The following is a 25,344-nucleotide window of genomic DNA, read 5'->3' as shown; positions in this document are numbered from 1 at the left end:
ATCATATGGCCTAGATGTTATTGCCCCATGAAGTGTGTACCTAACCCATTTGCAGTGGGGCCACGTTGATTCTGTTTTGTTGAGTTTGAGCTGCGCAATGTTAAAACTGCTCCGAAGAGATTTTTGGTACAAGTGGTGGGACGGGGATACGATTAGGGGAAGGCCGTAGCTCCGTGGTAGAGCGCATGCTTTGCCATGCAAAAGGTATGCATTTTCAAACCTCCTAGGGAGGTGGTGGGCTCTCCCACACTAGAGGCCTTCAAGAGGCAGCTGGACAACCACCTGTCAGGGATGCTTTAGGGTGGATTCCTGCACTGAGCAGGGGGTTGGACTCGATGGCCTTGTAGGCCCCTTCCAACTCTGCTATTCTATGAAATAGAGCTGGGAAAAGACCCACGCTGAAAACTGGGAGAGCCGCTGTCCGTCAGTGTAAACAGATGGACCAAGGGTCTGACTCGCTATAAGACAGTTTCCTATGTTCCTAATTACACAAAATGTCTAGAAATGAATTAAAGGGAAGGAAGAGGGGGGAACGCAGCAGCTATAGCCAGATCCTGCTATTGCACTCCAGTAGCTCAGATCCAGTGAGTAACCTGCCCAATGCAAATTCTTTCTGCCTCTTAAATAACTTTAAGAGGAACTTAAAGAGGATACATTTCGTCGGAAAGCAGCATGCGAATTAAAACAGTGACAATAACCGTGTTGCAAACACAAAGGTGTTCTGCCAGGAAGGGAGACAGCAGGCTGACGAATGTCGTGTTGATCGCTGCCTACGGTCCCTGCCCCACAATTTTTCAGCTCGTGTGCCCTGTCTGCGCGCATCACGTCATCTGCTGCAAAGCTGGTTGACACATAGCCTGGAGCTGCATCTAATTCAGCAAGGGGCAGCTTCCGGTTGCTAAACTGCCTAACTTTGGCCTAGGAGGAGGGAAGTTTGCAGCAGGCCCTGCCTTTCTGGCCCGCCCAGAGGAGGAAGTGAGCAGCAGCTTGGGGAGAAAAAAAAGGTGCTTTGCAGAGAAGAGCGTTGATTGTTCATGGTGTTAGTTGACGGGGGAGGTGAGTTTTCTTGAAACAGACTTGGGAAAGTCACTAGTGTTGACAGTGAGTGAGACCTTTGTTCCCAAACGCAGCTGCTGGTGCTGGTGCATACCTATTTAACTTCTAAGTCCTCCCAGATGTGCTGGAGGGAACGTGGGAGTTGTAGTGCTACACATCTGCATCAGGTCGGGGAGGGCTGTTCTAAGCGGTTGCATAATAACTTAAGTTGCCTGATCCAGTGACTCTTTACTCAGAGAATCCCATTGCGTTTGAATGAGACTTCCTGCCTAGAAAGTGTGTTTAGGACAAAGAGAGAGAGAGAGAGAGAGATGGGATTTATTTGTGCTTAAATATCACAAGAAAGGTTTGTGATGGTGGTGAAGGGGGGGCATCCCCCCATTTGTAAATTGTATGCATTTTTGGACGCTTTTTGCACATTTGGAAGATGGTAATTCATTTATAATTTGAACACAAATCCAGGGTATTCCATTCAGCTGGGTGGTGTTGTCATTCCTTTTCGCTTCTCCTCCATGTTGCTTCCTGCTCCTAGTATGACAAGCCAATCTGATCTGTGGGTCGTCTTCCTTTTAATTTATTCTTAAGACTAGACAGGCTACTTTTGGAGATGTGTCTTCTCTCTTGGTGCGAAAAACAACAACACAAACCTTTAGGGTTGCCAGCTTTTAAATTAGGCTCTGTTCCTGTCCCTTTACCACCATCTTTTTTTTTTTTTTTTTGCAGCCATCAGCAAGCAATGATGCCCATTTCCTTAGCCTGGAAAAAAAAAACATTTGCCAAGTTTACGGTATATTCAAAACTGCTGTTCAATGCTCAAGAGCAGGCCATGTTCTTTATGGTCAGTTGGTAACCCCTCCCTTTGCACCTGCCTTCCCCAGAGTGCAGGACACGGAATAACGGGCTCAAGTTACAGGAAGCCAGATTCCAGCTGAACATCAGGAAAAACTTCCTGACTGTTAGAGCAGTACGTGGGCTCTCCCAGACTAGAGGCATTCAAGAGGCAGCTGGACAGCCATCTGTCAGGGATGCTTTAAGGTGGATTCCTGCATTGAGCAGGGGGTTGGACTCAATGGCCTTGTAGGCCCCTTCCAACTCTACTATTCTATGATCAGGAAAAACTTCCTGACTGTTAGAGCAGTACGACAATGGAACCAGTTATCTAGGGAGGTTGTGGGCTCTCCCACACTAGAGGCATTCAAGAGGCAGCTGGACAGCCATCTGTCAGGGATGCTTTAAGGTGGATTTCTGCATCGATGGCCTTTTAGGCCCCTTCCAACTCTACTATTCTATGATTCTGCAATAGATGCCTTACATCAGGACAGGATATAGTGCTAATGACACTGGAAGAAGATTAGCAGATGATTAGCTCCAGAGGTGGGTTATTCCTATTTTAAAAGCCCTAGGGGTTTCTCTCTGGGGGGAGACCTGCTCTAAGATGTTGCAACCTATCTAAAAAACACAGAAAATATGAGATGATACGAAAGTGCATCATCTAAAATGAAAGTTTGCTTTTCTTTCAGCACTTTTTCTTTGCTATTCCTTATAGATATTTTTATACCACCCTCCAATCATATTCCCAGGAGGTCAGTTTGCAAGAAAGAATAAAACCATTTAAATGTAAACATACACAGAAAAACAGCCCTTAATAAATAAAAGGCCACAAAATCCCCAAAGCAACCTAATAAAACAGTAAGATTAGAACAGTATCTAAAAAGCTTGGGAAAATAAAAACAGTTTTGCCTGGCATAAATGATACAATAAAATAGGTGTGTGTGTGTGTAAAGTATTCCACCATTAGGGTGCCCCTGCTGAGAAGGCCCTGCTCTTCTGGGAGCCACATCTCTCCTCAGGTGGCAGGGACCCCCAAAGGAGAACCTCCGCTGAATATCTTTGCTGGGGAGGTACATATGGAGACAGGAAGTCCTCGAGGCACTGACTTATTGATACAAAATGTTACGCACATTTAATTGGTAAATCAGTCGATCAGTCTACTACAATCCACACAATTGCTTAAGAATGCTTTAATTCAGTGGACAGCGTATAGAGAAGAAAACCCACCCGTTTTCCAACAGGGCAGTCCCAAACCTGTTTACTCAGAAGTAAGTCCGGCTATGTTCAACAGGACCAGGCTATTTGCTCTGAGGGAAGCAGGGATGCAACACCGGGGACTTAAACCGGCCCTCCTTTTGCATGTGGAAGCCAGGCGTGGGTGCATTCCATGCCGGAGGAGCACACGTTTGCAAAATCCTCCTCCCTTCCTCACCCATTTCTATACGACTTTTTAAAAGCACTTTGCAGCCCAGCCCATGAAGGGAGAGGCCTAGACAGAGTTGAACTCGGTTTTCCTTGCAGGCTGGGCCTGCTCAATTGCTCTCGGCTGTGGAAAAAGCACCTCTCTCTCTCTCTCTCTTTCTGCCAACACCCACGCAAGGAAGTGGTTACATTTTTTTCCCCTCTGAGGCGAAAAGGGAAGTCCAAGAGAGAGCCCTGCCTTGACTTCTGCGTTTCCTTTGAGGCCGGCTCAGCTGGGTGGCCGTTCATGTCGACTGCTCAGAGTCCATGAACTAAGCGGCCCTCCTTTTTCCAGACCGCGGTGTGTGGAAGACGAGAGCCTCCGTTTTGTTTCCTCTCTCGTTCCCTTCGAGGTAAGTTACCGCAGCTCCTCCGCCTGCTCTGACAAGAGCTGTTCCCTACAGCTCGGTTTCGGGGCTGGCCAGGGTGCAAATGCCCCCCCCCCCCCCAGGCATATATTTGGCTCAAAAGTGAAGAACAGCGATTGAACGTGTGGGGTGGAAAATGACATTTCCCCTCCTTTTCCTCAATTTTGTTTCCTTTGTAGTTTTTTTTAAGGTTGCAAAACCGACTGCCAGAAGTTCGCCTTTGTCTGCCGTCTGAGGACAGGCATTGTGCTTTTTAACCTTTTTTTTATTTGGGGGGGGGCATCCCTGGGGATTTTGCGATCCGAGGTTCAACGTTGCTTTCAGTGCTCCCAGACGCGCCTGGCTCGTGTTCTGCCCTGGTTTTGGCAGTGTTACATTTCTGTGCCAGAGCTGATGCATTTCAGCTGCGGCCACTTCCTCAGTGTTCAAGGTACTTCTAAATGAAAAAGTGAGCTTTTTGTTGTTGGTGGGTTGTTTGATAAACTGATTTTTGGAACATCCACAGAAAGGAGTTCACAACAGAGACCTTTGTAAAACTAGTGGGGCTACGCTGGCTGAAGGTTTCGTGGCCCACGTCATCAGAGGCCCCCAAATATAATCGTCATCTGATGAAATGGTCTTTAATCTATAGGTTCTTTTGTTTTATGTTTGCTGTAACAGATTAACCTGGATTAACCCTGTTGGAATTTGTCCTTTATCTTGAATGGATTTGAGTTTTGTCTAGAAATGTCACAGGGCTTTTACCAAGAGTCGGATTTTGGGGCAAGCAACTTGGGCGATTCCCTGGTAGAGTGGCTTTGAATCCTGTTTTAAAAAAACTAAGAACCACTCCTCTGTTTGAAGGGCTCTTCAGTCTAAAGATAACCATCAGAACTGTTTCTCTAGTTTTGCAATTGGGCAGTGGACTGAACAGGAAACAAAGGAAAAAACAAGAGAGGAACAGAAGAGAAAATATTCTCAGCTTCCTGAAAAAAACTTTTATTAAGCCCAATGCATTCCAAAAAGGACTTGCTTTTCTCAGAGGCCACTTATCTTTCTCCAGATGAGGAAGAATCTTTCTCCAAATGCAAAAAAAAAAACCCTTTCTGTTGCTTCTTCCATCTTAAAATGCTCTATTGTATCTAAGGAGAAACTCTGGCCCTCAGAGAAGTTGGCCTTCTATGTGTCTGTGTTAAAATCTAAAAAACTAAAACAATGAGGGCTAGCGCGGAAACGCTGCAACATTTTGTTGCAGCTTCCAGTTGCATATATTAAGGTTGCAAAGACATTTCTGCTCCTACACTCCCATTATCTGAGAAAATCCTTATTTTCTACTTTTGGGAGGAAAACGACGGCAGCAAATTGTTGTACATGGCTGGCTCAGTTCACCCTCCAGTGCCAGAGCCAAGCTTAGCAGCTTACAAAACAAACCTATGAAATGTGGTACTCTTAAGCTAAATTTGCCTTATTTATTTATGTATTTATTTATTGACAGCATTTTTACCCTACTCTTCACCCCCCCCCCCAAAAAAAAGGCTCCCAGTGCAGCTTACAAAGATTAATAAGGTTTACAGTCTAAAAGACATGACACGAAAGGAAAAGGGATCCGGAGGGAGGAGGAAAGAAACAAAACCCAGGCACCCATTCTTAGTTCTCAACGTTTTTATAGGTGTTCTTTCTGGCAGGGAAGGGCGAAAAAAATATATCTCCCTACAGCTGTTTCTTCTCTAGCCAATGATTTGGGTTAGGTTGGTCTCCCCCTTGTTTTTCCTGGGAGGCAGCGGGGTACAGCCACCCCGTCTTCCTTGCTTCTCTCTGGCCAATGGATAAGACCCGAGTCTGCAGTCCAAGGGATGGTCAGTTGGCACTGTGCCTTCTATTTAGCTTCCGGATACCCTATTGCAGCTTCGTGTTCCTTCCTTAGTTAAACAAGGTATCTGGCAGGGTGGGAACTGTAGAATATTCTTGTATCCTGAATATTTTGTTGTCTGGCTAGGATTTCACCACCTGGAAGAAAGTATTTGTCGTAATTCCCACTGGAGACAGTAAAACCATGTCAGTTGAAGGATGTGCATAGATCAGCCTTCCTCGAAAGGTTGCCCTCCAGATGTGTTGGACTGACACTCCCAGCATCCCCAGTCAGCATGGCCGGTGGCTGGGATGACAGGAATTGCAGTCCCAACCATCTTGAGGGTGCCAATTCCTCCATCAACAAGGCAGCGCCAGGGCTGAGAGGGGTCCTGGGCTGTTGATATTTGCTGAGTTTTAGATGTCCTGCAAGGCCTTGCTTCGGACGGGGATTTTAGCGGGAAAGAACTATGTGCTTCAGGCAGCCTCAGTCAGTTTATCTGTAAGCCACTTTGGATACCTTTCAAAAGCTAGATAAGAAGAAGAGTCCTGACGAAAGGAAGCTCAAGAGCCTGGCTGTGGCCTCCACCACAGGCAGCAGTGTCTCTATCACACCACCTTCAACTGACACTCTCTGATAAGTCTGTCTCGAGCCTTATATGGTATTCTCTCATCACTCTTAGTTAAGAAACTGCGTTTCCTCTTTCTTTCTCTAGCTCCGTCTCCTCCAACCTGGTGCTCTCCAGATGTGTGGGACTGCAACTCCCAACATTAACGGCTGGGAATGATGGGAATTGGAGTCCAACAGAGCACCAGGCTGGGGAAGCCGGGCCGGCTCAAGACATTTTGGGGCCTGAGGTACCCACCCACGTCAAGATGCGTTATACCCCAAATTAGCTGAATTGTTTTCGCACATGTGGCAGAAAAACGCCATCAGCACCTCTCCTCCACTTTGACAGTAGGAATACAATAACAACAAGTAATAACAAAAAGAATACAATAACAACTAAGAATTTGCTGCCCTTTTAGGCCACCCAGAATTTGTTGCCTGAGGTGGCCATGGCTGCTCTAGTTACATCTATAACTAGAGTAGTTATAATATATTAAAGCCCGACAGGACGGACCTGTGTGTGAACCGAATGCATCCCTTGGGACATTTCCCAGAATCCTTTGCACCATGAAGGGGCATCCTTGCCCCATGGAAAGACTTCCCCAAAGCTGCAAAATGTGCAAGCTGTGATGAGAGAACAGGAACCCTTGAATAGCTGTGTAAGAGAGGGGATTTTGGTAGATGCAGCGTCCCAACCACAAGCTGCACCGCTAAACAAAATGGTTTCCTTTGCATGGCTATTAAAGGGGAAGCAACACCCCCTCTCCTCCCCCAGAATCCCTGGTCACCTTAGATGGCTCCTCGCGCCAAAAGTCAAAAGGCACTGGGCCGCTCTTCAGTCTTTCCCTCCAAAATGGATTTTCTGTGGGAAGTGGTGGGGTGGGGGAGACAGAAGAAGCGGTGGGAAAACTTGGGACGGTTATGAGTGGAACCATAGAATAGTTGAGTTGGAAGGGGCCTATAAGGCCATCGAGTCCAACCCCCTGCTCAGTGCAGGAATCCACCCTAAAGCATCCCTGACAGATGGCTGTCCAGCTGCCTCTTGAAGGCCTCTAGTGTGGGAGAGCCCACAACCTCCCTAAGTAACTGGTTCCATTGTTGTACTGCTCTAACAGTCAGGAAGTTTTTCCTGATGTCCAGCAGGAACCTGGCTTCCTGTAACTTGAGCCCGTTATTCCGTGTCCTGCACTCTGGGATGATCAAGAAGAGATCCTGGCCCTCCTCTGTGTGGCAACCTTTCAAGTATTTGAAGATGTCGTCTGGACCCCCAGTAATATTCTATGAACGAGGCAGGCCAATGGTGGGGGTAAAACACTCATCTGGAAGCATCTCCTTAATTCCACCAGACAGGAACTGGCCGCAGAAAAGAAAGCAATGAGTCCTCCATGCTTTTTTTTCTTTTCTTTTTTTGGAGCCAACTTCCGGTTTTTAAAAGTTATCAGAGCTGCTCGGTTTCCTTTCAATAACAGCTTGGAGCCAAAGGCACTGGAGGGAAAAAGAGTTGCATTTTTTGGGAGGTGGAGAACCAGGTCACTGTCTTTCTGCGAATGTCGCGTTTGAAGGCTCAACTAATTCCGTACTGAAAAAGCCTCCCAGACACAAAGAGAGACTCAAACTTTCAGGGCAACGCAGACTGTGGTTCCACCCCACCCTCCCACCCCGTCTCTTTTCTTGTTTATCAAATTTGTAAGCAGAACATAATTTAAGCTGGAGATCAGTTCTGGAACTCCTTATTTATTTCATCCGTTTATTAGATTTCTGTACCGTCCAATAGCTAAAGCTCTCTGAGCATTAAATAAAAATTAAACCTCTAAAATACGACATGAGAAAACATTTAAACACCTTTAAAATGTAATGTAAGACCTTTAAAATAGAATATACCCAGAATAAACCTAAAGAACAACACGTTTGAAGAACAAAATTGAAGGACTAAAAAGCCTGGGAAAATGAAATAGTCTTTACCTGGTGCCGAAAAGATCACAGCATAGGCAGGAAGCGAGCCTCTCTGGAAAGGTCACTCCGTGACCGGGGTGGGTGGGGGGCAGGCACTGAAAAGGCTCTGTGCTTAGCCACCAGCCTCATTTCATTTGATGGGGAACAGCTCAGGAAAATGCCAAGGGGCAATAACAGGGTACTTCAGAACATATGCAAAGTGCATTTCCATCAGTTGTGAGCATTGGCAGTTCATCAGCACTTATGGGAGACTAGGAAGCAGGGATTGTGGGTCAGGACGTCGCTTCCCAGCAAGACAGACAGGCACCAGGTTCTTAGCTAATTAATTGCTAATTGCAACTCATTGGCTGAGTTCAGACAACACACTAATCAACTGTTGTTTCCCATTCGGTTCCTATTACACACACCCCTCTCCAGTTGATTAACGTGTTGTCCGAACTCAGCCCTTGTCTCTGAAAGGCTCCGGGGAAGACCCAGATTGTTGGTCTTTGATTGGGGGAGACCCAGATTCAAATTTTCAGCCATGAAGCTCACGGGATGACCTTGAGCCACACACACTGCCTAACCCACCTCACAGGGTTGTTGTAAAGATAAAGAATAGATTCTTGGGACGGAGGCGTGTAGGTTGGGTTGGGGGAGAAGTCCATGCATGCTGCCTTGGCTCCCTAGAAGGAAGGGCAGGATAATAAAACAAACCGCTTTAAACGTGGGGGCTGAAAGAGATGAACTTTTCTTTCTGTGCAGGTTGAGACGTCATGGCTTACCAAAGCTTCCTGCTGGAGCCCATCAGTTGCCACGCCTGGAACAAGGACAAAACACGTAAGCTCTCTCAGGGTTAGGCTTCCCAACTGTAGGAGTGCCGCCTCTTGAAATGAATAGTTCTGGTTCCTGGAGGGAACTGGGAGCGGAGCCTAGAAGAGGGGCGGAGCCTAGTGGTTTGGAGCCAGTCTAGTGACAGAGCCCAGTGGAGAAGCTGTCTAAGACAGCCCTTCCCCAACCTAGTGCCCTCCAGATGTTTTGGACAATACCTTTCATCAGCCTTAGCCAGCATGGCCAGTGGTTGGGGATAATAGGAGTTGTAGTCTAAAGCACCCTCCAGATGCTTAGGGAGGCTGATCCAAGATGTATGGCTTGATTGCACTTTTCAGCCTTTTCAGGCATGGTGCTCACCTTTAGCCCAAAGCTGCACTTGAGAACCCAGCCCTTAATTTTTTACCTTGTCCTGCCATCATCGGAGGCAGGTGGAAATGGGAGACAGGGCCTTCTTAATGATGGCTCCCCATAATATTTAATCATCTCCCTTTCCTTGTCAATGGCAGCCAATCATGTGGAGCGAATGCTGGGTAAACAACGCAGATCAGCTAAATACTATGCGGAGCGATCATGACGCAGGGTTGCTGTTTTGGGCGGCAGCCCTGTGTCGACACCATAACTGGAAAGAGATTTGGTAACTGGAGATCCAGTTCTGAGGCCAATGTCAGCCTTGGGGGTAGATGTGGGAGAACAGAATATTATTGCCAGTGGCATGAGCAGATCCAAAGAGAGAGAGAGAGAGAATATAGACATTGTTAGTGGGTTAACAGAATGCCTTAGTGAAGTATTTCCTTCTCTCCAGCTGTGGAGATTTGAAAGAACTGCAGCAATTGCACAATTCACCCTAAGAATAAAAAGCACATTCATTCTCTCTCTCTCTCTCTCTCTCTCTCTCCGCCCCCTCTCAGGGATTGGCATTGCAGGAAGGGGAACCGGGAGGAGAAATGAGATCAGGGCATGGGAGAGACTGGAAAATGCCCAAGGCGGGTTGCACGGTTCTGTTTTTCTCCAAGGGCTGCTCCACGAATGGAAATACATCACTGGCTTTCTCAACCTCATTGGAAATCCAAGCGTTTGCAGAGACAACAGGGCTGGGAAACATCTCTCTTTCTCGCTGGTCTTAGATCGGTGAGGGTTACATGTGCCCACGCCATAGAATTGTAGAGTTGAAAGGGACCTTGGAGGCCATCTAGTCCACCTCCCTGGTTCAAGGCAGGATCTGCAGTACAGGATGAGGCTACGGCATCCCTGACAGCCTCTGCTTAAACACCCCCTGCCAAGGAGAGGCTTTGAGCCGAGACAGAGGCAGCCTTTCCTGCTGCTGAGCAGCTCTTACCATTAGGACGTTTCTCCTAATGTTAAGTCGAAATCTGCTTCTCTGCAATTTCCACCCACTGATTCTAGCTCTGCCCTCTGGAGGAACAAGTCAGCTCCGTCTTCTGCCTGATGCCCTTTCAGAGATTGTAAAGGTGTCATATCTCCCCTATCATATCTCCCCTCAACCTCCTCTTCTTCAAAAAGCTATCATATCTCCCCTCAACCTTCAGGCTAAACATGCCCAGCTCTTTCAGCTATTCCTCGGAGGACACCCTCGCCATCCTGTCTGCTCCTCTTTAGACTAAAACCCTCAGCATTCCTAACCTTTGGCCCTGCTAGCTATGGCCTGATGGGAGTTGAAGTCCAAATTACCCAAGAGGCACCAGATGGGGTGTGCCTGCTTTCATTCATCGACGTTCTTCTTAAAATGTGGGTCCAGAACTGGAGACCTGCAAGAACTGACGCTGTCCATCCATCCGTTATGCTCCTGATCTCCTTTGTGTGCTGGAGAATGGGCACGATCCACTCCTTTCCAATGTCTGCATATATTCTTCACCCTCTGGAAAGGGAGGGGGGAATTCTCCTAATTGGTCTCACACACTTACAGGCCTCTATACAGAGCATCCTTCTCGCATATTAAGCTACGAGCAGTGTCCGTGGGGCCCCTCTCTCAGTGGGTCCATGTTCTCACCGCCATTGTCACCAGCTACTCTTGCTCGTCACCCTAAGAACATTAGAAGAGCCCTGCTGGATCAGACCAAGGGTCCATCTAGCCCAGACTTTATTCACACAGAGGCCAACCCACAACCAGGACATGGCGTGGCAGCACCCTCCCACCCATGTTCCCCAGCAACAGAGGCTTACTGCCTCTGATACTAGAGGTAGCTTACAGCCATCAGGACCGGTAGCAATTGATAGTCTTCTCCTCCAGGCTCCTTCTTTAAAGCCATCCTTCTTCTCCTGATTGCTCCCGCTTGCTTGCTTGACAGGCAGAGAGCCCGGGAGCAAGCAGGCAGAGGCATCTCCGGCATCTTCTCCTCACCATCATTGTGGTCTGGTCCAGAGCAAGAGGCAGGTGAAAAAAGCAGATTGCGATGGTGAAGAGCAGGAGCAATTCCAGGGGGCCCTTATCAGTGGGGCCCTGCTGGGGTGTGAGTCCTCTGCAGATGCTGACCCTTGATGCCAGCTGTGGTTACGTGGCAGGGAGGGTTAAGCTGCGAACCTCCTTTTGCACTGCACGGAGAACTTTCCCGGCCTGGTAAGCGCACGAAAGAGGACGCTGTCACCATCTGCTAATTGGCCATCCCTCTGTGAACCACCATTTAGGAGGGGGTGTTTCTGTTTTGTGCCATGGAAAGAAATAATTTTTTAAATACTTCCTGCGGAGCTAAGAAAGATCCTCAGACTTTGCCCTTGCTACAAACAGAGAGGTTCATAGTACAAAGGGTGGAGGCTGAACATTTCTTTCGCGGGATAACTGTGCGCCGTTTTTCGTCTTCTGCCTCGCAGAACTGGCCATCTGTCCTAACAACCACGAAGTTCACATCTACAAGAAAGACGGGGCGAAGTGGAGCAAAGTCCACGAGCTGAAGGAACACAATGGACAGGTGACAGGTGAGCGGGATTTCCGACGCTCTTGCTGGAAGAGGTGGGGGCACCAATGGCCATCTCCTCCTTTTAGCCTTTTCAGATCCAGATCCCACCTTGAGCCCAAATAGGCCTTCAGGGACCTGCTTCTTAGGTTTTTGCCAGGGATGTGTACAGTTTTAGCGCTGCTAGTTAACTCCAGAATGAATTCAGATGAGTTCAGATTTCTATGAACGTGGCCTGTGGATTCCGCAGCAGACAGGCACTCTCCCACCCATGTTCCCCAGTATCTGAGGCAGTAAGCCTGTGTGCACCAGTTGCTGGGGAACATGGATGGGAGGGTGCTGTTGCACCATGTCCTGCTTTCTTGGTCCCTAGTTGACAGCTGGTTGGTCATTGTGTGAACAGAGTGCTGGACTAGATGGACCCTCGGTCTGATCCAGCAGGGCCCTTCTGATGTTCTGAGTTGCAAGGATTCCACAGACCTGTGGACCGGTTTTTCATTGGCGGGGGTTGGGGAGGGATTTGTGCTCATTAGTGCAAGTGGGCATCAACACTAATGTGAATTAGCGCAAGTAGAATGAAATTCTGCTCTTCAAAAATCCGATTCTATTAATCGGCGGATGACGGAGCGAAAGACGCATGTCAAACCGCAGAACGCATATTTCATAAACGGCCACGCTATCTAAGGCGGAAAATATAAATGGCGACACCTGTCTGTCCCACCGATTTGCATAGGTCATGATCCCTCATAGCAAGTTGCTCCGCGCATGCGGTTGAAGAAGCATCACTGTAACTCCAGTCCGTTTAAGTGGCAGGTGTCCTGGAGCACTTACAGGGATGTGCCCTGGTTCCTGAGTCTGGTAGATAGGTGTTCCAGTTCCTGTCCAATGTTCACAGAGATGTCATGGACAGGGGCGCCCTCTCTCGGCTGCTTCAAATTTTATTTCTTTCATCTCCGTGTAAGTTTAAGTTTCACGGAGCTGAGGTGTGCATTTTACAGGCTGGAGACCTGCTTGCTGCAGCGGTGTGATACTTGGGGTCAGGGCCGGTGCTACCATACAGGCCACTCAGGCAGACGCCTAGAGCACCAAGCTAAGAGGGGCGCCGGGCACAGTGCAGCACTCACGCGTGTTGGCTGTGAGTCGACCCAGCCTGAGGATTCAGCTGGGCCTGGGTGGGCAAGATGGCACCCCGCGCCCGCCCAGCCGAAGTGAAGCCAGGGTGGGGCGGCTCCACATTTGGACTTCCGGAATGCGCCCGGAAGACAGAGAGAGAGAGAGAGAATGTATGGGTGAATGGGGTGCAGGGGGTCTTTGAGTGAATGCATGTGTTCATGCGTGTGTTTGTTTGGCGTGAGTGATGCTGAGTGTGTGTGTGCATGCGTGTGTGAGTTGGGGGGGATGACTTGGAGGTGACATTTCTATTAAATAATACATTTTAGACCCATAGACGTTCCTTTCCAATTTGTTTGCTATAATTGGCATGACGTATTTCTTGCACTTTCAAATAAATTTAGCGGTTTCAAGTTTTGTGCTTCTTATTTTTTCCAGGAAACATATGTTCTTAAAAATCAAAGTTGGCATTTGTTTTTGGGTGGTGGGGGTGGTGAAAGCAGCTCACCTTGCCTAGGGCACAAAATAGTCTGGCCCTGGCCCTGCTTGGAGTGCTATGTAAAAGCGCAGCTGTGGGATTCAGTCCTGCTTACTTCTGAGTAGACGTGCCGACACCTTGCCCTGCTAACTTCTGAGGAGGCTTCAAATGAGTAAACCTCCCCTACATACGAGCAGAAGAAAAAAAGAAAGGCAGTATCACAATATCAAAGAGCGAGAAATAAATGGAGGGGTGAGGGCTTAAAAATGGATATTTATTGCCGTCCTCCACCCCCAGTGCTGAGGCCCTAATCGTTCCCACCACGGTTTGGCTCATGTCGATGAATGTACCAATTACAATTGGCGCGGCAGTTTAGAAATGCGCTGTCTTGGACTGCCGTCCTCTGATCTCCGGTGTCCTTTCCAGGCATTGACTGGGCCCCTGACAGCAACCGCATCGTGACCTGTGGCACAGACCGCAACGCCTACGTCTGGACGCTCAAGAGCAATGTCTGGAAGCCCACGCTGGTCATCCTGAGGATCAACCGGGCTGCTCGCTGCGTGAAGTGGTCTCCGAAAGAGAACAAGTTTGCTGTCGGCAGCGGCTCCCGCCTCATCTCCATCTGCTACTTTGAGCAAGAGAACGACTGGTGAGTCTCAGCAAATGCAGGCTGTTCCAGGTGGCCCCTTACCCTTTCTTTTTTTTTTTTTTTTTTTTAATTTTTATTCATTTTCAACACTATATAAACATAGATAAACATTTCCAAAATATAACTGAAACTAACACAATAAGAAAAAAATACATCAAATATCTGCTGCATACATATTGAATAATTGTTGAGTACAAATATCAAAAACTATTACATATGCCTTATCACTCTACAACATCTTCATTCTTAACATAAATGTGCACCCCCCACCTCGGGATCATTCTTGAGTCCAAAATCTAATCATTTCTTCTGCTGGTGGTTTCCCACTTCCCTTAGTAAACACGAACACTAGGAACTGTTTCCAGATTCCTTCGAACTCATTTATTTTAGTTACGCCTTTTCTCCACTTAATATTACATGTCAGTTTATCATTAATGGCTATGTCCCATACTACTTTATACCATTCCTCAATAGAATATTCCCCTTGGATCTTCCAGTTCCTAGCTATCATCAATCGTGCTGCAACCAACAAACTCGATATCAGCTCTATAGTTCCTTTTCCACACTTTATATCTTCAAATAGTGACAGCAATGCTATTTTTGGTGTTTGTTCTATTTTCATTCCCACTATTTCTTCAATTTCTGAAAACACCATCTTCCATAATCTTTGTACATATTTGCATTGCCACCACATATGTAAATACGTTCCTTTTTCCCCACATCCTCTCCAACAATTTGCTGAATGTTGATCACTTATCTTATTCAATCTAACCGGGGTTAGGTACCACCTCCATAAAATTTTAAAATAATTCTCCTTTATTCTTACTGATAAACTTCTCAACACTCTTTGTTTCCATAGTCCCTCCCAGCTCTGTCGCCCTATTTGTATCTTCAAATCTGATTCCCAAATCATTTTCTCTGTATTCTCTCTAAACTCCTTCTCTAACAATATTTTATATATTTCACTCATTAATCCTTTTGAAACTATACTACTTCCTTTTCCTTTCTCCTTACTTACTACTAATTCTTCAAACCTCGTCATCTTTCTGCACATTCTATTATCTTTAATCCACTTTTTATTCCATTGCTCTAATTGACCATATTCTAGCCAAGATAGCTTCTTCTCCTTTAACAAATTTTCCATATCTTCTCTTATTTTAATATCTCTTACCCAATCCTTTAATTTTATTTTATTTTTCTCTTTTAATATTTTACATAATCTACCCTTTAGATCCTCTGGGAAATTCTTTAACATTATTATCGGTGCTAAGGGAGAGTTGCTCGGAAGCAGCTTCCCTTTAAATTTACTCCAAATTTCCCATTGAGTCCTCAGGAGTGGATTATCTATACTTCCAACCCACTTTCTTCCTCCATCTTTAAAAAAAACATTCTCCAGATTCATCTCTACCTTACTTATAATTTTTTCTTCCATCCAATATAAATCTCCTACTCCCATAATTGCTTCTACAACATGTCTTAATCTATTTGCTACGTAGTATAATTTTATGTTTGGGAGACCCATTCCCCCCTTTTTTTGGCTTAGGTACCAATTATTTTTATTCACTCTTGCTCTCTTTTCTCCATTACAATATTTATTAATAATATTTTGCCAACTTTTTATCTCGGTTTCTGATATTTTTATAGGTAACATCCTAAATACAAAATTAATTTTAGCTAATATCTTCATTTTTATCAAAGCTATTCTCCCAAACCAAGATAAATTTAATCTTTTATATTTTTCCAATTTCTCTAGTACCTCCTTCTTTAACCTCGTTAAATTTTCCCTTTCTAAATTCTCTAGATTTTTTGTAATTTTAATTCCCAAATATTTAATCTCGTTCTTAACTTTCAATTCCCTTCCCTTAACTTCCCAATCCTTTTCTTCCCTCTTAGTATAGTTAAACAACATCATCTCTGATTTAGACCAATTTATTTTTAACCCTGTAATTTCCTCAAATTCCCTCAACTGATATTTAATTCTTTCTAATTTTCTTAATGGATTCTTAATGGTCAATAAAGTATCATCCGCAAACATGTTTAGCTTTATTTCCCTTACCTCTCCAATTCCTTCTAATTCTTTATCCTCCCTTAGTGCCTTCGCCAAAACTTCCATAACCATTACAAAAAGGACCGGCGAGAGCGGACATCCTTGTCTTGTTCCTCTGGCTAGTCGTATCTTTTCAGTAAGTCCGTCATTTACCACCACTACCGCCGTATTTTGGGAATATAGCTGTTCTATTACATTTTTAAATTTATTTCCAAATCCCAATTTATCTATAATACTCTTTAGTGCCTGCCAGCTCACACAATCAAAAGCTTTAAAAATATCTAATGCCATAATACCTGCCTTAATATTTGCTTTTTTTATTACATTTATTACATTTAAAACTCTACCCACTAAATTATGCATATGTCTTCCTACCACAAACCCACATTGATCTGCTCCTATATATTCTGCCAAGCCCCTTACCCTTTCAACCAGTGGTGTAGCGAAGCAGGGCCCGTGGGGGATGCAGCCCTGACACTTTTTGATTAGCAGGGATTAGCCAACTCCTCAGACTTCCCCGTTCTCCCTGTGCTTAGCTGCAACCCTCACAGTAACTTGGGGGGGCGGGGGGATGGATTTTCCAAGCTACAATATATTCTTCTCTGTTGTAACGCAAGTATTTTTCGCAGTGGCTTGGCCTTGAATGAGCAATTAAGACCCCATTGGCTTTACGGAAGACCTGCCCGTGGTGGAGTTGAAAATGGCCAGAAGTGGTTTGTTGACATGCGTCAACACGGCTGCTTGCAATTTCTGGACTCTCCTTGTGGGTGTGGCTAAGGGGAATCTCAATGCTGAGCACAGGTGCTTTCAATGCACGGTTGACATATGAAGCCGGGATGTCAACCCACACAAAGACTTGTGAGCGTAGAATTTGATTATTTTTATTTATTTATTATTGCATTTATATCCTGCCTTTTTTCCTGCAAGGAACCCAAGGCGGTGTATATAATCCTCCTCCTCTCCACTTTATCCTCACAACAACAACCCTGTGAGGTAGGCTGGGCTGAGAGTCTGTGACTGGCCCAAAGTCACCCAGTAGGTTTCCATGGCCGAGTGGGGACTAGAACCTGGATCTCCCGACTCCCGGTCCGACACTCTAGCTACCACACCACACTGGCTCTTTGATGGATTGTTCTGCAGTATTTCTATGTTGCCTTTCAGCACAAACTTTGCCCACTCCCTAATGCATACAAAATACAACTACAATCACATATTTATTTATTTATTACATTTTTATACCACCCAATAGCCGAAGCTCTGTGGGTGGTTCACAAAAATTAAAAACCATGAAGAGCATAAAAATGATAAAACTAAAACAGAACTCTAAAAAACAGCCACACTCTTGCAAACAAGACTAACAGAGCAGATGAAACAATTTGAAACAACAAACCAAGGGAGCAAAACTTTAAACCATGAGAATACCCAATTTAGCATCTTAATTCAAAGCAGACTGAAAGAAAAAGTTTTTTGTGGATTATTTAAAAGTTGATAGAGAAGGAGGCAGATGTGTCTATCTGTCACCCTAAAACGGCCCTGTTCCACCAACATAATTAATCTCGGCAGTGGTGGGTGTGTAATATTTATGAGTTTCTCAAAATTGAGTTCAATAAATGGTTTCAATAAACTGTCAAAACATAAAATGCACGTAAATTCAACAAGCAAAAAAGCAGCGCAAATAACTTATCGTGATAGTTAATATGTCACAATAAACACCAATGGCTACACACATCCCAGGGGTTCAGCCAGGCTTACTCGCTTGCAGTGCTGTGAATCAGGCTGGTAACTACTCTGCTTTGTCCTGTGACCCCCCCCCCCCCGCCCCCAGGTGGGTTTGTAAACATATCAAGAAGCCCATTCGATCGACCATCCTCAGCTTGGACTGGCATCCCAACAACGTCCTTTTGGCGGCCGGATCCTGTGATTTCAAATGCAGGTGAGTCTGTATAGTAGGTATTATTTATTATCATTTCTTCAAAGTATTTTTTTCTTTTTTGCTGCTCCTCTGGCAAAAAGACTCCTAGAGTGGCTTGCATATAATCGATTGAAAAAGGCGTCCCCTGCCTGCAGGCTTACAGCCCTAAAAAGACATCACGCAGATGGAAAAAGGAGGGGGGTTGAGGAATTAATTATTTCAGCAGGGGTCCTAGAATGACCCTGCTTTATCTTCCTCTATCATCTCCCTTTGTACTGCCTGCTGGAATGGCACTTATATACAGTGCTTTCATAAAGTAAATACCGTATGTACTTACATTATGTACTTGCTTCCATTCTTCCTTTCTTCCAAGGCTAGAACCAATAGCTGACATCTTTCCCCCTGCAATTTCCATCCGAACGTCAGGGGGAATTTTGGTTCAGGTGTGTTGACCCGGTTACCATTCCTTTACCGGTCCCCGGATCAGAACCAAGCTGGAAGAACTTCAATTTCAGATGAACCTGAACTGGATCTGAAGCGCCCCAACCCACCCGATCCCCCCAAATTGTATAGATTGTCTCCTTGTTTAAAAAACCATGATGAGAAACTCAGCTAGAAAACATACCACAGGTCAGGGAACATCCGCACAAGTCAAAGAGGATGCCAGCATGGCTAATGTACAGAGTCAAGGAAGTTATTAAAGGCAAGCCAGAAGCCAACACCTTTTCTCTTACCTGCCCAAGAGTTTCCACATCTCTCGCTCGTCTTCGCCCGTTCTCGCTCGCTGCCCCCTATGCCTGGAATTCTCTTCCAGTGCATTTGCGGACCACGACGTCAATTTCTGTTTTTAAATCTCACTTGAAAACATTTCTTTGCTCGAAAGATTGTAGATTGCAAGCTGAATATGAGCCAACAGTGTGATATGGCTGCAAGAAAGGCAAATGCTATTTTGGGCTGCATTAATAGAAGTATAGCTTCCAAATCACGTGAGGTACTGGTTCCTCTCTATTCGGCCCTAGTTAGGCCTCATCTAGAGTATTGCGTCCAGTTCTGGGCTCCACAATTCAAGAAGGACACAGACACGCTGGAGCGTGTTCAGAGGATGATCAGGGGTCTGGAAACAAAGCCCTATGAAGAGAGACTGAAAGAACTGGGCATGTTGAGCCTGGAGAAGAGAAGATTGAGGGGAGACATGATAGCACTCTTCAAATACTTAAAAGGTTGTCAAACAGAGGAGGGCCAGGATCTCTTCTCGATCCTCCCAGTGCAGGACACGGAATAACGGGCTCAAGTTAAAGGAAGCCAGATTCCAGCTGGACATCAGGAAAAACTTCCTGACTGTTAGAGCAGTGCGACAATGGAATCAGTTACCTAGGGAGGTTGTGGGCTCTCCCACACTAGAGGCCTTCAAGAGGCAGCTGGACAACCATCTGTCAGGGATGCTTTAGGGTGGATTCCTGCATTGAGCAGGGGGTTGGACTCGATGGCCTTGTAGGCCCCTTCCAACTCTGCTATTCTATGATTCTACGATTCTATGAAAGCTTTTTAACCGTAGCGTAGTCATACTAGTCTACATTTAGTTTTAATGTCCCCTATCCCTATTGGTTTTTCCCCTCCCTCCCCTGTCTGTTATGGTGATTTTAGATTGTAAGCCATATGGCAAATTGTCTTGTTTTGTTTTATTCTGTACAGCATCATGAAAATTGATGGCGCCTTATAAATAAATATTAATAATAATAATAATAATAACAACAACAACAGTAAGTCCTTTTTTTTTGGTAATTGGGAGTGGAGGGGGAGCTCAGACAATGATATTTCACATGTGAGAATGTAGGGGAGTGTTTTACATACACAGGGATATCCCTGTTCCCTGCCTGTGAAATATCGGATAGAATTTATTTATTTATTTATTTATTTATTACATTTATATACTGCCCCATAGCCGAAGCTCTCTGGGCGGTTTACAAAAGTTAAAAAGAGTGGACATTTAAAAAGTATGCAAAATTTAAAACCATAAAAAAATATAAACACAACAGTTCTGGGGTCCATCAAAAAACAAACAAACTTAGCATATGTTGAGAAATGCTGTTAAATGCCTGGGAGAAGAGAAAGGTCTTGACCTGGCGTCGAAAAGAGAACAATGTTGGCGCCAGGCGAGCCTCATCAGGGAGATCATTCCACAATTGGGAGGCCACCACTGAAAAGGCCCTCCTCCCTCAAACACTTTGGCTTCTCTCCCTCTTCCCCACCCTGCAGGATTTTCTCGGCCTACATCAAAGAAGTTGAGGAGCGTCCATCGCCCACCCCCTGGGGATCCAAAATGCCCTTTGGGGAGCTCATGTTCGAATCCAGCAGCAGCTGCGGCTGGGTCCACAGCATCTGCTTCTCCGAGAGTGGCAGCCGCGTGGCCTGGGTGGGACACGACAGCACCATCTGCCTTGCGGACGCCAACAAGAAAATGGCGTAAGTGGGGTGTTGGGCTTTTGGGGGTGGGGGAGGGGGAGGAGTTAGCATTAGAACTCGCCCAATCCAGCCAGAGGCAGAGGGACATGCTGCCTTGGGACGTAGTGACAACGAGACACATGCCAAGTCAAGAGCCGTGGTGTTGAACCTCTTTCAGCTTTCGGGGACCGCGTTCCAGCAGTAGGCAGGGCGAACGGCAAGCCAGACAGGGCCAAAATGCCCGAACTACCAGCTTATTCTAGCGTAATGCTCTTACTGCAGGTAACCAAGCTTTGCTGTTCTAGACCTTGGAGATAACTTTCCAATGGGTTTTTAGGGTTGTTGTTTTTATTTTAATTAAACCTCTCGATCCATGTTGGAGCTTTTAATTTTTGGATTTTTAAGCACTCACGCACACTAGGGGATCATGATAGCACTCCTCAAATACTTAAAAGGTTGTCACACAGAGGAGGGCCAGGATCTCTTCTCGATCCTCCCAGTGAGCAGGACACGGGATAACGGGCTCAAGTTAAAGGAAGCCAGATTCCAGCAGGACATCAGGAAAAACTTCCTGACTGTTAGAACAGTACGACAATGGAACCAGTTACCTAGGAAGGTGGTGGGCTCTCCCACACTAGAGGCCTTCAAGAGGCAGCTGGACAACCATCTGTCAGGGATGCTTTAGGGTGGATTCCTGCATTGAGAGGGGGTTGGACTCGATGGCCTTATACGCCCCTTCCAACTCTGCTATTCTATGATTCTATGATCATTTAAGGCAGTGGTCTTCAAGTGGCAGGTCACCACCCAAAACCAGGTCGCGAGATCAGTCCAGATAGGTCACAGCAAATCTGTTGCCCTGGGCGTGGAGAGAATGGTGGAAGAGGGTCCCATATTGCAGGTTGGAAGTCTGAGGTGGGTCCCGTGTCTGGACCAGTTGAAGACTACTGATTTAAGATACTAGCTCGGTGGTTCCCAAAGTGGGTGGTGCCGCCCCCTTGGGGGTGGTGGGATTGCATAGGGGGCGTTAAGAGGCAAAGGGGCGGCAGGGGGGCGCTCGAGGTGGTCTTTTCCGAACCAGGAATTTTGGTTACAGAAGGAAATTTCTGGTCACTATCCTGCACTACGGAGAGTGGTTCAGAAGCTCCTGGTTGCATTTCCAACATCCTATTTGGTGGAATGTGGTTTTAGTGTGGTCTGCCTACTTCTCTCCAAGCAAAGAAATCGACTCCAGATTACTAAACGTGGTGATTATAGACTCATGTTAAGTGACTTTAAACCAGACACTGGGAAACGGTTATCACTTCATCAAGCCCATCCATCACGTTAAGAATTTACAGAATAGTGAGGTACTCTGCCCTAGTTACTAAATATCTAATATTCTTGCTAAATGACTATCAGACTTTGAAAAGATGATATCACTGGATCAAGTTCATCAATTACGTTTAATTGAATAAACTAAAAAAATGTAATTGGGTTTTGAATAAATATTCAATTAATTGTTACTGTTTTGAATTTTGTTGTTATGATCTTCCTTAGTGGCTCGTTGAAAACCACTATTCTGAATAATGATTTTTATACTGTATGGTAAGGGCCACTGGGCATGAGTTTGTGGAACCAAGGGGGCGGTTACCTGAAAAGGTTTGGGAACCACTGCACTAGCTGAATTCCGTGATACCCTGTTTCCCCGAAAGTAAGACATCCCCCGAAAATAAGACCTACTTCCAGTTTTGCCTCTCGCTGTAATATAAGGCATCCCCCCGAAAATAAGACCTTTTTTTTTGTTCAACAATAAATGTGTACCGTATTCTTCTTCATGGAAAAATAAGACATCCCCTGAAAATAAGGCCTAGCGCATCTTTGGGAGCAAAAATTAATATAAGACACTGTCTTATTTTCGGGGAAACACGGTAGGCCCAGCCACTCTGGGGGTGTGAAGCAGCGGATCTGTGCTAAGCCCTTCTCTGGCATTTTTGTTCCCATCAGCGTGGCCTGCCTGTCCACAGAGACGCTGCCTCTCCTGGCTGTGACCTTCATCACTGAGAACAGCCTGGTGGCCGCGGTACGTTGCCTCTTTGCTCTGTCCAAGGGCTTATTGATGCAGGGGGGGAATTCAGGCCTAACTCATATCTGCAGCACCAGTATGTGGTACTGACTGTACCACTGCAGGTGGTAGATCACAGGCTGAGTTACTGTATTCAGTAGATCAATGGATCTACTCTATTCAGAGTAGATCCATTGAAATGAATGGGACAAGTTAGTCATGACTAACTTAAGCCCCATTCATTTCAATGGGTCTACTCTGAATAGGACTTGAGTTGGATTCTACCCTATGTCATTAGCAGTTGTGTGAATGGCTTTTTAAAAAGGAAATTGCAGGTGTGTATGTGTGTGGGGATCTGGTTTAGGACTGTAGTGCAGGCAAAGGCTTTAAAGCCTCCTCTACACACCCTCATACTTGGGCCCCAATCCAGACCGGCCCCTTCACGCCTGAAATTGACTTCTCTAAAAACATGTTCACGCAATTGCTAAATGCGTGAATGGGGTCTCATGTAGCTTAGCCCTTAAATAATGCATTCTTTCTGCGTTTACCCTGGCCTCCATATTATGGTATCTAAATTGCAATTCCCTTGGGGCAGAGACCTGTTCACTCATTATTTATTTATTTATTATTTATTTAGAATATTTATATACCGCTCCCCATTGAAAAATTTCGGAGCGGCGTACAAGGTAAAATGAAAATAAACACAGACTAAAAACAGTTAAAACAAAATTTAAAAGAAGCAATAACAGTAATCCAAGGCTGCATGTTAGAGAAAGGCTTCTTGGAATAAAGATGTTTTCAGGAGGTGCCGAAAGGAATAGAAAGTTGGCATCTGCCTGGCCTCCAGAGGCAGGGAGTTCCACAGGAGGGGCGCCACCACGCTGAAGGCTCTTCCCCTGGTGGATTCCAGTCGGAGGATGGATCTAAGTGGAACCACCAGGAGCAGGCCCTCGGATGACCTCAGTGACCGGGCAGGTTGGTAAGGGAGAAGGCGCTCTCTCAGGTATCCTGGTCCGAAGTTGTTTAGGGCTTTGTACACAAGTACCAGACTTCTTTGTAACATGCCATGTACATAGCTGGAGCAATAACATCACTTGCACCACCATCATATTATTATTAATGGGTTGCCTTGCAGGGCTGTTGTCAGGATCGTTGAGAAAAATATGTGAAGTTCATTATGTCGATAACATGTCTTACAAGTGCTGCCCCTGCCTGCCTTTGCCCAGGGCCATGACTGCTACCCAATGCTGTTCACGTACGAGGAGCAGCAGAGTGTGCTGACTTTCGGGGGGAAGCTGGACATCCCCAAACAGAGCTCCCAGCGCGGCCTCACCGCTCGCGAGCGCTTCCAGAACCTGGATAAGAAGGCCAGCTCTGACACCAACAATGCCACCCTGGACACGCTCCACAAGAACAGCATCAGGCAAGTGGACACGTTGACGTGGCTACGTCAAGAGTTAAATAAGATCAGCCTTGCAGAACCTTAGTTGCTAGGTGGCAAGGCCGCCTTCAACCGGAGTTCAGAGGCCTGCCAGCTTGAGCAGGGGGAAACAGTTCTAAAAGCTGTTCCCCAAACCTTGCCTTTAGTTCTGATCAGTTTCCACTTCCTAAAAAAGCCCCCAATCAATGGGGAATAAGTTAGGCTGTACAAGACCTGAGCGATACTGAACGCCCTTAAGGTCAGCTTTGCCAGCTAAGTAAAATAAACCTTGCAGAACCTGAGTTGCAGAAATAAATCAGAGCTCTTTCCGAGATCACACTTGGCTCCTTTGCTAGCGAGTTGACCAGGAGATGTGAGTCTGGGAGACAGACCTATGTCTTAATTTCAGTCGACTGGCCTTCTCCATCCTGGGGATAGACATATAAATTAACCTATGCTAATTTTTATCTTAATCCTTTTTCTTGGTGACACATTTCCTTTTCTTTGGCAGTACATAAATGTCTATCCTACTACAATTCCCAGCATTCCTGACCATTGGCCATGCTGCTTGGGGCGGATGGGAGTTGAAGTCTAAAGCATTTGGCGGGGGGAATGAGGTTGGGAAAGGCTACAGTAGGCAAAACAGACAACTCTGAGCTAAATGGTCCAATGGCCCATCATAAGTGTGCCTCTCTGGGGGTGGAGTTCCATAGGGAGGGGTGCTACCACAGAAAAGGCCCTGCTCTTTGCACCATCCCCCTACGGAAGACTATAGCCCTCTGTATCAGCAGTCTACCACAGGTCTCTTCTGCTTCGAGGGCTTCTGTGCTGAAAGTATAACGTCTACACCTGTCTTCTTTTTTTAGCCAAATCTCTCTGATTGCTGGCGGGAAAGGCAATTGCTCCAAGTTCTGCACTACAGGAATGGATGGGGGTATGAGCATCTGGGATATCAAGGTGAGCCACTCCGTCAGGATAGGGTGGTCAGATGTAAGGCAGAACTTGGTGGCATGCAGCCAGGGCCTTTGGGCTCAAGTTTCTGCCTGTTTCGGAGGACCTTGGATGTCTGCCAATTCTTCTCTCTCAGGATGCCAGTCTGTCAATTTCCCTCCCTCCCTCTCCAACGTCTTGCATTTTTATTCCAGAGCTTGGAGTCGGCGATGAAGGGTCTTCGCATTAAGTGAAAAGGACGCTCCTTCTCCCTGCCTACCCACGTAGCCTCCTTAGCTGCCACTGTGGCTCACTTTCTTCCTGCAGTTCAACACACCGATGAAGACGATTTCAGCAGCTACAACTTTGCAGTTTCTCTGTGCCTCATAAGCAAAGGGATGTGCGGGGATTTTTTATATATATATACGCGTCTGTACTGTGCTTAATAAATGACACAGATATGCTGGTCATAATTAGCTAAGGAAAA

General features: G+C 46.0%; 1 protein-coding gene across 2 annotated transcripts; it reads left to right on the top strand.

The window, feature by feature from the left end:
* The first annotated feature begins 971 nt into the window (after positions 1-971).
* On the top strand, positions 972-25,344 carry ARPC1B (actin related protein 2/3 complex subunit 1B). 2 transcript variants are annotated; one of them, XM_063143650.1, is made up of 10 exons: positions 972-1,056; positions 8,851-8,925; positions 11,746-11,850; positions 13,843-14,065; positions 17,938-18,045; positions 20,281-20,487; positions 22,450-22,525; positions 23,734-23,930; positions 24,794-24,884; positions 25,073-25,344. In XM_063143650.1, the coding sequence occupies exons 2-10, from the start codon at positions 8,862-8,864 to the stop codon at positions 25,109-25,111; spliced, it is 1,110 nt and encodes a 369-aa protein (XP_062999720.1). In that variant the 5' UTR covers positions 972-1,056; positions 8,851-8,861; the 3' UTR covers positions 25,112-25,344. The 2 variants fall into 2 exon arrangements, with proteins under 2 accessions (XP_062999720.1, XP_062999718.1); XM_063143648.1 differs by lacking the exon at positions 972-1,056 and adding an exon at positions 3,446-3,701.

The sequence above is a fragment of the Elgaria multicarinata genome, chromosome 17 (genome assembly GCF_023053635.1).
Source record: "Elgaria multicarinata webbii isolate HBS135686 ecotype San Diego chromosome 17, rElgMul1.1.pri, whole genome shotgun sequence".
Taxonomy (NCBI): Eukaryota; Metazoa; Chordata; class Lepidosauria; order Squamata; family Anguidae; genus Elgaria; species Elgaria multicarinata.
This window is presented reverse-complemented; position numbering and strand designations above follow the sequence as displayed.